Source organism: Ovis aries, chromosome X (genome assembly GCF_016772045.2).
Source record: "Ovis aries strain OAR_USU_Benz2616 breed Rambouillet chromosome X, ARS-UI_Ramb_v3.0, whole genome shotgun sequence".
NCBI lineage: Eukaryota > Metazoa > Chordata > Mammalia > Artiodactyla > Bovidae > Ovis > Ovis aries.
The window spans coordinates 129,665,931-129,678,087 of record NC_056080.1 but is presented as its reverse complement, the minus strand read 5'-3'; the positions used below and the strand labels follow the sequence as shown (position 1 = coordinate 129,678,087).

At 43.2% G+C, this 12,157-nt stretch overlaps 1 protein-coding gene across 1 annotated transcript; it reads left to right on the top strand.

Moving 5' to 3' along the window:
• The first annotated feature begins 1,456 nt into the window (after positions 1–1,456).
• Positions 1,457–1,957, top strand: LOC114111703 (histone H2B-like). Its single transcript, XM_027963504.1, has one exon. The coding sequence runs from the start codon at positions 1,457–1,459 to the stop codon at positions 1,955–1,957; it is 501 nt and encodes a 166-aa protein (XP_027819305.1).
• The last annotated feature ends 10,200 nt before the right edge of the window (positions 1,958–12,157 follow it).

Genomic DNA, 12,157 nt, shown 5'->3' with positions numbered 1-12,157 from the left:
CAAAGAAATCCCAGGGCTGATCTCCTTCAGAATGGACTGGTTGGATCTCCTTGCAGTCCAAGGGACTCTCAAGAGTCTTCTTCAACACCGCAGTTCAAACGCATCAATTTTTCTGCGCTCAGCCTTCTTCACAGTCCACCTCTTACATCCATACATGACTACTGGAAAAACCATAGCCTTGACTAGACAGACCTTTGTTGGCAAAGTAATGTCTCTGCTTTTGAATATGCTATCTAGGTTGGTCATAACTTTCCTTCCAAAGAGTAAGCGTCTTTTAATTTCATGGCTGCAATCACCATCTGCAGTGATTTGGGGCCCCCCGCCAAAATAAAGTCTGACACTGTTTCTACTGTTTCCCCATCTGTTTCCCATGAAGTGATGGGATCGAATGCCATGATCTTCATTTTCTGAATGTTGGACTTAAGCCAACTTTTTCACTCTCCTCTTTCACTTTCATCAAGAGGCTTTTAGTTCCTCTTTACTTTCTTTTTCGGTACGTTTATTTCTAGGTGTTTTATTTCTCTCTCTTTTTATTCGTTTTCTCTCACCCTAGTGGCTTTTCAGCAAAAAGAGTGATCATTTTTTGAGAAATAACCACTGTAAATCATTAATCAATTCCAGTATGTGTGGTATTTGGGGGACCTAAATAAGGTTTAAGACTACAACTTATAATTTGCAAAATGTTACATATTTTTAGTGTGTATGTGTAAGGATTCATGTTTCTGTTTGTGTTCTGTATTTGGAGAATGGGATTTTGTCGTTCTCCTCATACTGATCATTGGTTTTGATAAATTCTGGAGACAATAGCTGTTCATTTCATTCCTATGATTTTCAGGAGCACTCTGCTGGGGAAGCCAGGACATTCTGCTCATGCCACTGTAGGTCAACCACGAGAAGATTCTGTGTTGGAGTAAGATGTCCACCAAGTGTCCACTCTGATGCCTGAAAGAGATGGAGCTATGGAGGTCTGTCATACTCTCTCAGGAAGCTTTTACTGATTATTTCATTTTCCAAATTAGGTGACTTTCACTGAGTTTGGCTGAAAGTGAAAGTGAAGTTGCTCAGTCCTGTCCAACTCTTTGTGACCCCATGGACACCAGGCTCCTCCGTCCATGGGATTTTCTAGACAACGGTATTGGAGTGGGTTGCCATTTCCTTCGCCATGAGATCTTCCCGACCCAGGGATCGAACCCAGGTATCCCGCATTGTAGACAGACACTTTACCGTCAGAGCCACCAGGGGAGATGGGCTGACTGGGGGTTAAACATGGGGGAGGGGCAGGGCAGGAGTTGGGAGGTCGGACGTCCGGTGTCACGGGACATGGGCTGCCATAGTAACAGGCCTCCCTGCCTTGCATCCAATCAGAGATGGACAGTGTCTGTGACGTCAGGGAAAGCCGGGCCTATAAATTCGGCCAACGGCCTTCAACGACCTCACTGTTCTTCTGGGCTGCGCTATGGAGAGTGGTGGCGCTGCCGTGTGGAAACCGTCCTCTGACAGCCATGAGGAAGACGTGATCACCATAGACACCAGCACCTCCGAAACTGAGCCCTCTGAAACGGAGATGGTGAAAGCAGAGACCTCGAAACCAGAGCTGAATGATGCGGAACCAAAAAAGGCGAAGCAGAAGACAGCTAAGGGCCGCCGTTGCCGTCGCCGCCGCTGCCGTCAGGGCAATTTCTCAAGCTTTGCTACCTATTTCCCTAGGGTGCTGAAGCAAGTACATACAGGCCTGAGTCTTTCCCGTGAGTCCGTGAACGTCCTGGATTCGTTTGTGAAAGATATGTTCGAGCGGATTGCCGAAGAGGCCGGGCGCCTGGCCCACAGCAACAAGCGCTGCACCATCATGACCGAAGACATCCAGACATCTGTGCGTCTTCTGTTGCCTGGGGAGCTCGGCAAGTACGCCACGTCCGAGGCCACCAAGTCGGTCATCAGATACCACCTCTGCAGATGAACTGCCCCGGGACTGTCTGACCATCGCAAACCAGACTTAAGGGTTCTCCCCTTAGGCCCTACATTTAATCTTTAAAACATTTCTACCCCAAAGAAAACATTAAAAACCTCATTAACTTTGCTTCAATATGTGTCGGTTGTGTCATTTGTTCGACGGAAAATCGTGTCCTTTTTTCTTAACGTGTTGCAACTCGTCCCTTTCCTAAATGGTTATTTCTATTCGTGGTTTCTCAGTGATTTTAAGGATCTTTATGGTCAAAATTCTTTCCCTAAAAGTTTCATTGGCCTTTTCCATTTTCATTCTCCCGTCTATATTTAGGTATCATCCAGAGATTTTTATATGGGTATAGCAACCGATAAAAACCAGTGTGGTCTTCCCGGGTGGCTCAGCAGTAAAGAATCCGCCTGCAATGCAGGAGTCGCAGGAGAGGCAGGGTCCATCCCTGGGTCATAAAGATCCCCGGGAGGAGGGCATGGCAACCCTCTCCAGTATTCTTTCCTGGAGAATCCCATGGAGAGAGGAGCCTGGTGGGCTACAGTTCATAGGGTCTGCAAAGGGTCGAACACCACTGAAGCAAGGTAACATGCAGGCTCACAAAGAGCAGTGTGTGTGTGTGTGTGTGTATGTGTGTGTGTGTGTGTGTGTGTATGCATGTGTGTGTGTGTGCGCGCGCGCTCAGTCACTCAGTCATGTCCGACTCTTTCTGACCCCATGGACAGGAGACTATCAGGCTCCTATCTCCTTGAAAGTTTCCAAGCAAGAATACTGAACTGGGTTGTCATTTTCTACTCCAGGGGATCTTTCTGACCAAGGGATAGAAGCTGTGTCTCTTTCGTCTCCTGTACTGGCAGTCAGATTCTTGACCACTGCACCAGCAGTAGCAGATATAAAAATCACATTCTATTCCTTCAATCCCAATTCACTTCCATGTGTAAAGTAGGACTCAAACACAGTGTAAAATAAGAAAATTCTAAATTTCTGCAATCAAGCGCCGTATCTTTTGAAATTACCTTATCCAGATTTCTCTGATCCTATTTTTTGTTTGCAACCTAGAACATTTTGCTTAAAAAAAAAAAAAGAAAAGAAAACAAAAATCCTGACTGAATTGCACACTTGCAGGGATGATGGGATAGTCCAGTGACAGAGAATGTAGCCACAGTCTCCACAGTAGCAGCCAATGAGGGACTGGTAGCCCATGAGCCAAAGCAATTGGCCAAACGTATGGTGGAGTGAGGAGAGATGAACAAATAAGAACCTTCCTGTGACACTCAGCCTAGAGATGGAGAGGGAACATGGGGTGATAGTTTTCCTGATGTTTTTCCATTCAAGCACCTGCTTTTAACCATGGCCATTTAAGTACAGGCATCCATTTCTTGGGGCTTCCCAGGTGGTGCTAGTGGTAAAGAACCTGCCTTCTTATGTGGAAAACGTAAGAGCCATGGATTCAGTCCCTGGAGTGGGAAGATGCCCTGGAGAAAGGCATGGCAACCCACTCCAGTATTCTTGCTGGAAGGTCCCATGGACAGAGGAGCCTAGTGGGTTACAATCCATAGGGTCTCAAAGAGTCAGACACGACTGAAGCGGCTTAGCTTGCACACATCCATTTCTTGGGTCTTCCCAGGTGGTGCCGGTACTAAAGAACCTGCCTGCAATGCAGGAGACACAGGAGACCCAGGTTCTGTCCCTAGATGGAGAAGGTTCCCTGGAGGAGGGCATGGAAACCCCCTCCAGTATTCTTTCCTGGATAATTCCCAGGGACAGAGGAGCCTGGCGGGCCACAGTTCATAGGGCCACGAAGAGTGGGACACAACTGAGGAGACTCAGCGCGCATGCATGCATCCACTTCTTGTTGTGGGACATGCCTCTAGCTCCTTGCATCAAAATAAGGAGGAAGAGGATGTTCAGCAGTTAAGAGAAATGAGATGACTTCTTCTTCTACCTCAAGTATTTGACTGCTATTGCTTATGATAGTGTTTACTGAATTTAATGTCCATGTGTTTTCTTCTTGGTGCATTGACATTTTTATTTCTATAAGTATATTGCTGAATTTCAAAGTAGTTGGTGATTTTCCTATTCCTTTTATTTTTGTTTGTTTTGAGGTACTCTTTATTTTTTAATTAATTAATTTTTAATTGAAGGATTATTGCTTTACAGAATTTTGCTGTTTTCTGTCAAACCTCAACATGAAGCCTAGGGTATACATATATCCCCTCATTTTTGGAACTTCCTGCCATCTCCTTCCCCATCCCACCCCTCTAGGTTGATACAGAGGCTCTGTTTGTGTTTCCTGAGCCATACAGCAAATTCCCATTGGCTATCTATTTTACATATGGTAATGTAAATTTCCATGTTACTCTTTCTTTGCATCTCACCCTCTCCTCCCCTTTCCCTCTGTCCATAATTCTATTCTCCTATTTCTTTTTTAAAAGATTGATTTCAAGGTTACTACATCCTTGGAGAGAGATTAAAGCACTCTGTGGTTTCAGTCCTGTTTAATTTACAATGGTTTTCATTAGAACTTAATATTTCATTATATTTTACATTATTCATTTTGAACTTTAAGCAACACGGATATGCTGTACAGCACAGAGAAATACACCAATTATCTATTAATAAATACAAACAGAGTATAATATATAAAACAACTGAAGCACTATGTTGTAAACCTGAACAAATATAATATTGCAACTGATGAATATATCCATAAAAAATTTAAAGTTAAAAAGAATTTATCAACCACTGTTATTGGATGTAGAAATCTGTGAATAATGTGACTCTCAGCAAAACAATGAGAGAAAACTTAGGAGGATCTACAAAATTCCAACCTCTTAACCCCAGCTGTAGTGTTTTCTCTAGGTCAGTCATGACAGAGTTTGGTAGGTTCTAAATTATTTTCCTAGCAATTTCATTTCCCAGTTTATTCTCATTCTCCCAAAGTGTACTATGGAGTTCTTCAGAAGCAGTTTATGTGTGATATGCAATAGATAGAGTGAAGAAACTGATATAGCCATCCACTACCTCTAGTATACTTTCCCCACATATCCCAGTTCATTTACAAAGTTTCCACATATCCTAGTTAATCAAACATTTAAATATATAAATGAGGACTGATATATAGTACAGAACCTGTACTATAGGGCCGTAATTCCTGCGCTGGAGGCAGTCCGTGCCCCTGCACACTTGGTGCCACCAGGGTCCCCACAGCTGTGCCACCTTCACCCTCAACTCTCACTGGGGCAGAGCTGCCACAGGCAAAAAACGTCTTGTGCCTCTGCATGTGTGGTTGCTTTCGTAGTGTCCTACTTTTTGTGACCTTGGAGACGAGCCTACCAGGCTTCTCTGTCAGGGAGCAGCGTTCTCCAGGCAAGAATACAGAAGCGTGTGGGCCAGTACTGGTTTCCATAGCTGTGTGGCACTGGAGTGGCCCTGAGGAGACACCCCATGTCCAAGGTCAGAGAAGCCCCAGCAAGACGGTAGGAGGGGTGAACTCGCCTTTAGAATCACACCCCATCTCCGCTCATCTCAGAAGGCTCAAACAAACCTTGTGTGCAGGACCCAGAGACCCCACATAGACTGAGACAGAACTGGGTTTGAGTGTCTCCTGTGTAGGTATGGGTCAGGAATGGACTGTCACAGGGGCAGGGGCCCTGGGTGCAGCAGACTTGGGTATGGCATAAGCCCTCTTAGAGAGGCTTAACCCCACCATAGAGAGGCCAGGACTTACACAGGACTGGGAAATAGACTCTTGAAGGACACAGACAGAAACTTGCGTGCACCAGGACCCAGGAAAAAGGAGTAGTGACCCCACAAAAGACTGACCTAGACTTGCCTGGGAGTGTCCAGGAGTCTCCAGTGGAGACGTAGGTTGGTGGTGGCCTACTGCTGGGTTGGGGCACTGAGTGTAGCAGTACATGCGTGAGGCCTTTTGAAGGAAGTTGCCATTATCTTCATTACCTCCACCATAGTTTACAGTGAAGTCGCTCAGTCGTGTCCGACTCATTGCACCCCCATGGACAGTAGCCTACCAGGCTCCACGGTCCATGGGATTTTCCAGGCAAGAATACTGGAGTGGGCTGCCATTTCCTTCTCCAGGGGATCTTCCCAACCCAGGGATCATATCTGGGTCTCCTGCATTGCAGACAGATGCTTTACCATTTGGGCCATTAGGGAAGCCTCCACCACAGTTTCGCCCCAGGTAAATAAGAGGGAGGGAACACAGCTCCACTCATCAACAGAAAATTGGATTAAAGATGTATTGAGCATGGCCCCACCCATCAGAACAAGACCCAGTTTCCCCCTTAGTCAGTCTTTCCCATCAGGAAGTTTCCATAAGCCTCTTATCCTTCTCCACCAGAGGGCAGACAGGCGTGAAACAACAATCACAGAAAACTAACTGACCTGATCACGTGGGCCACAGCCTTGTCCAACTCAGTGAAACTATGAGCCATGCCTTGTAGGGCTACCCAAGATGGACAGGTCATGACGGAGGATTCAGACAAAATGTGGTCCACTGGAGAAGGGAATGGCAAACTACTTCAGTATTCTTCCCTTGAGAACCCCATGAACAGTATGAAAAGGCAAAAACATAGGACATTGAAAGATGAACTCCCCAGGTGGGTAGGTGCCCAATATGCTACTGGAGATCAGTGGAGAAATAACTCCAGAAAGAATGAAGAGATGGAGCCAAAGCAGAAACAACACCCAGTTGTGGATGTGACTGGTGATGGAAGAAAAGTCCGATGCTGTAAATAAAGAGCAATATTGCATAGGAACCTGGAATGTTAGGCCCATGAATCAAGGCAAATTGGAAGTGCTCAAACAGGAGATGGCAAGTGTGAACATCAACATTTTAGGAATCAGTGAACTAAAGTGGACTGGAATGGTTGACTTTAACTCAGATGACCATTATATCTACTACTGTGGGCAAGAATCCCTTAGAAGAAATGGAGTAGCCATCATAGTCAACAAAAGAGTCTGAAATGGAGTACTTGGATGCAGTCTCAAAAATGACAGAATGATCTCTTTTTGTTTCCAAGGCAACCATTCAATATCAGAGTAATCCCAGTCTATGCCCTGACCAGTAATGCTGAAGAAGCTGAAATTTAATGGTCTATGAAGACCTACAAGACCTTCAAGAACTAACACCCCCCCCAAAAGATGTCCTTTTCATTATAGGGGACTGGAATGCAATAGTAGGAAGTCAAGAGATACCTGGAGTAACAGGCAAATTTGGCCTTGAAGTGCAGCATGAAGCAGGGCAAAGGCTAATAGAGTTTGGCAAAGAGACTGCACTGGTCATAGCAAACATCCCTTCCAAAAACACAAGAGAAGACTCTACACACAGAAAGCACCAGATGGTCAACACCAAAATCAGATTGATTATATTCTTTGCAGCCAAAGATGGAGAAGCTCTATAATGTCTGCAAAAACAAGACCAAGAGCTGACTGTGGCTCAGATCATGAACTCCTTATTGCCAAATTCAGACTTATATGGAAGAAAGAAGAGAAAACCATTAGACCATTCAGGTATGACCTAAATCAAATCCCTTACAATTATACAGTGGAAGTGACAAATAGATTCAAGGGATTAGACCTGCTAGACAAAGTGCCTAAAGAACTATGGACAGGGCTTCATGGCATTATACAGGAGACAGGGATCAAGACAATCCCCAAGAAAAAGAAATGCAAAAAAGCAAAATGGCTGTTTGAGGAGGCCTTACAAATAGCTGTGAAAAGAAGAGAAGTAAAAAGCAAAGGAGAAAAGGATAGATATACCCATTCAAATGCGGAGTTCCAAGGAATAGCAAAGAGAGTTAAGAAAGCCTTCCTTAGTGATCAGTGCAAATAAATAGAGGAAAACAATAGAATGGGAAAGACTAGAGATCTCTTCAAGAAAATTAGAGATACCAGGGGAACATTTCATGCAAAGATGGGCACAATAAAGGACAAAAATAGTATAGACCTAACAGAACCACAAGACATTAAGAAGAGGTGGCAAGAATACACAGAAGAACTATACAAAAAGGATCTTCATGACTTAGGTAATCACGATGGCATGATCACTCACCTAGAGCCAGACATCCTGGAATGTGAAGTCAGGTGGGCCTTGGGAAGCATCACTATGAACAAAGCTAGTGGAGGTGATGGAATTTCAATTGCGCTATTTCAAATCCTTAAAGATGATGCTGTGAAAGTGCTGCACTCAACATGCCAGCAAATTTAGAAAACTCAGAAGTAGCCACAGGACTGAAAAAGGTCAATTTTCATTCCAATCCCAAAGAAAGGGAATGTCAAAGAATGCTCAAACTACCACACAATTGCACTCATCTCACATGCTAGCAAAGTAATCCTCAAAATTCTCCAATACAGGCTTCAAAAGTACATGGACGTTGAACTTCCAGATGTTCAAGTTGGATTTAGAAAAGGCAGAGGAACCAGAGATCAAATTGCCAACATCTATTGGATCATCGAAAAAGTAAGACAGTTCCAGAAAAACATCTATTTCTGCTTTATCGACTATGCTAAAGCCTTTGAGTGTGTGGATCACAAGAAACTGTGGAAAATTCTGAAAGAGATGGGAATACCAGACCACATGACCTGTCTCTTGAGAGGTCTATATGCAGGTCAAGGAGCAACAGTTAGAACTGGACATGGAACAACAGACTGGTTCCAAATTGTGAAAGGAGTACATCAAGGCTGTATGTTGTCACCCTGCTTATTTAACTTATATGCAGAATACATCATGAGAAACGCTGGTGTAGATGAAGCACAAACTGTAATTAAGATTGCTGGGAGAAATGTCAATAGCCTCAGATATTCAGATAATACCACCCTCATGGCAGAAAGCAAAGAGGAACTGAAGAGCCTCTAGATGAAAGTGACAGAGGAGAGTGAAAAAGTTGGTAAAACTCAAAATTCAGAAAATGAAGATCATGGCATCTGGTCCCATCACTTCACAGTGATGGGGAAACAGTGGGAACAGTGAGGGAGTTTTCTTGGTGGGGGGCTCCAAAATCACTGCAGACTGTAATCATGAAATTAAAGACGATTGTTCCTTGGAAGAAAAGCTATGACCAAGCTGGACAGCATATTAAAAAGCAGAGACATTACTTTGCCAACAAAGGTCTGTCTAGTCAAGGCTATGGCTTTTCCAGTAGTCATGTATGGATGTGAGAGTTGGACTATAAAGAAGGTTGAGCAACCCCAATGACTGCAGCACTCCAGCCCCTTCCTGTCCATCACCAACTCCCAGAGCTTACTCAAACTCATGGCCATTGAGTCAGTGAAGCCATCCAACCATCTCATCCTCTGTTGTCCCCTTCTCCCCCCACCTTCTATCTTCCCCAGCATCAGGGTCTTTTCAAATGAGTCAGTTCTTCACATCAGGTGGCCAAAGTATTGGAGTTTCAGCCTCAGCATCTGTCATTTCAATGAATGTTCCGGTCTGATTTCCATTAGGATGGACTGGTTGGATCTCCTCGCTGTAGAAGGGGCTCTCAAGAGTCTTCTCTAATGCCACAGTTCAAAAGCATCATGTTTTTCGGCATTCAGCTTTCTTTAAAGTGTGACTCTCACATCCATACATGACTACTGGAAGAACCATAGCCTTGACTAGACGGACATTTTTTAGCAAAGTAATGTCTCTGCTTTTTAATATGCTGTCTAGGTTGGTCATAACTTTCCTTCCAAGGAGTAAGCATCTTTTAATTTCGTGGCTGCAGTCATGATCTGCAGTGATTTTGGAGCCCAGAAAAATGAAGTCAGCCACTTTTTCCACTTTCCCCCCACCTATTTGCCATGAAGTGATGGAACCAGATGCCATGATCTTCGTTTTCTGAATATTGAGTTTCAAGCCAACCTTTTCACTCTCCTCTTTCACTTTCATCAAGAGGCTCTTTAGTTTCTCTTCCCTTTCTGCCATAAGGGTGGTGTCATCTGCATATCTGAGGTTATTGATTTTTCTCCCAGCAGTCTTGATTCCAGCTTGTGCTTCATCTAGTCCAGTATTTTGCATGATCTACTCTGCATATAAGTTAAATAAACAGGGTGACAATACACAGCCTTGACGTATTCCTTTCCCTTGACTTTGGAACCAGTCTGTTGTTCATGTCCATTTCTACCTGTTGCTTCTTGACCTGCATACAGGTTTCTCAGGAGGCAGGCAAGGGGTTCTGGTATTCCCATCTCTTGAAGAATTCTCCACAGTCTGCCGTGATCCACACAGTCATAGGCTTTGACATAGTCAATAAAGCCAAAGTTGATGTTTTTCTCGCCCTCTCTTACTTTTTTGATGATCCAACAAATGCTGGCAATATGATCTCTTGTCCCACTGCCTTTTCTAAATCCACCTTGGTAATGCATTTCTGACTCATAGAAAGAAAAACTGATGTTTTGAACCAGCAACTATTATCAACATAGAAATTAAGGCATTTTCTGAAGTCACTCTTTTCAAATTGTTCACAATTGTTTCTCAGAGCAGACATTGGACCTGCACAGAGTTTCCACTTCTGAATTTTTTTCCCAGTGGATATACCAATTTTTACTTGCTGCAACAGTAAGGTATGCACTGTATTTCATGGTTGATTTTATTTTTTTTTAATTTATTTTTACTTCATTTTACTTCACAATACTGTATTGGTTTTGTCATACATTGACATGAATCCACCACGGGTGTACATGAGTTTCCAATCCTGAACCCCCCTCCCACCTCCCACCCCATATCATCTCTCTGGATCAACCCAGTGCAGCAGCCCCAAGCATCCTGTATCCTGTATCGAACATAGACTGGCGATTCGTTTCTTACATGATAGTATACATGTTTCAGTGCCATTCTCCCAAATCATCCCACCCTCTCCCTCTCCCTCAGAGTCCAAAAGTCCGTTCTATACGTCTGTGTCTCTTTTGCTGTCTCGCGTACAGGGTTATAATTACCATCTTTCTAAATTCTATATATACATGTTAGTATACTGTATTGTGTTTTCCTTTCTGGCTTACTTCACTCTGTATAATCGGCTCCAGTTTCATCCACCTCATTAGAACTGATTCAAATGTATTGTTTTCAATGGCTGAGTAATACTCCATTGTGTATATATACCACAGCTTTCTTATCCATTCATCTGCTGATGGACATCTAGGTTGTTTCCATGTCCTGGCTATTATAAACAGTGCTGTGATGAACATTGGGGTACACGTGTCTCTTTCAATTCGGTTTCCTCGGTGTGTATGCCCAGCAGTGGGATTGGGAATGCAAACTATTGCAGCCACTATGGAGAACAGTGTGGAGATTCCTTAAAAATTGCAAATAGAACTGCCTTATGACCCAGCAATCCCACTCCTGGGAATACACATCATGGTTGATTTTAATGTAGCTTGCATAATAAGCTCTTTTTTTCCCTTCAAAATCCTTAGTTTTAATTTTCAACATTACAGAATAATAAGAAGAAATGAACTTCTTGAGGGGGCTTATTGCCTAAATTCTTTTACTATTGATCTCAAAGAGAGGTGTGGAGGTGATACTGGCCCCATTCATATTTGCAACAGTCCAATAACTCTCTCTGGAATCAAATCTTGCCCCCATTTTACTCTTCAGGAGGTGGTGCTCTGTCAGAGATATAATAATTTGTTTTTGATCTCTGTGAAGAATGCTGCTGCTGCTGCTAAGTCTCTTCAGTCACGTCCGATTCTGTGCGACTCCATACATGGCAACCCACCAGGCTCCCACGTCCTTGGGATTCTCCAGGCAAGAACACTGGCTGTGAAGAATGAGCACTGAAATTTTTGAATTTTGTAGTTTATATCACTTTTATCTCATTGTTTGCATAACAGAGATATCCTCCACACATTTCATCATCCTAGTTAAAAGGGTTACTTATAGCTTATTTTAAATATTCAAATGAAATATTTTACAATAGGATGAAATAATGAGCTTCAAAGCAAATCATAATAAATTGTAAAGGATTGAAATCCCCCAGACTGCTCTCTCTCAACAGATGTCATAAGTTAGAAACTTGTTTATCAAGGAAACTAATAGAAAATTAGCAACACCATTAAAATTCATCACTCCATATATAAGAAATTTACACAAATGAAATTAAAATAAAAATATTCCTGGACCACAAAGAAAAGGGAATGGACAAGAAAAGCTGTGAACTTCAACATGAACCTGGCCATTCAAACATCTTGAAGTAAAAGGAGATACTG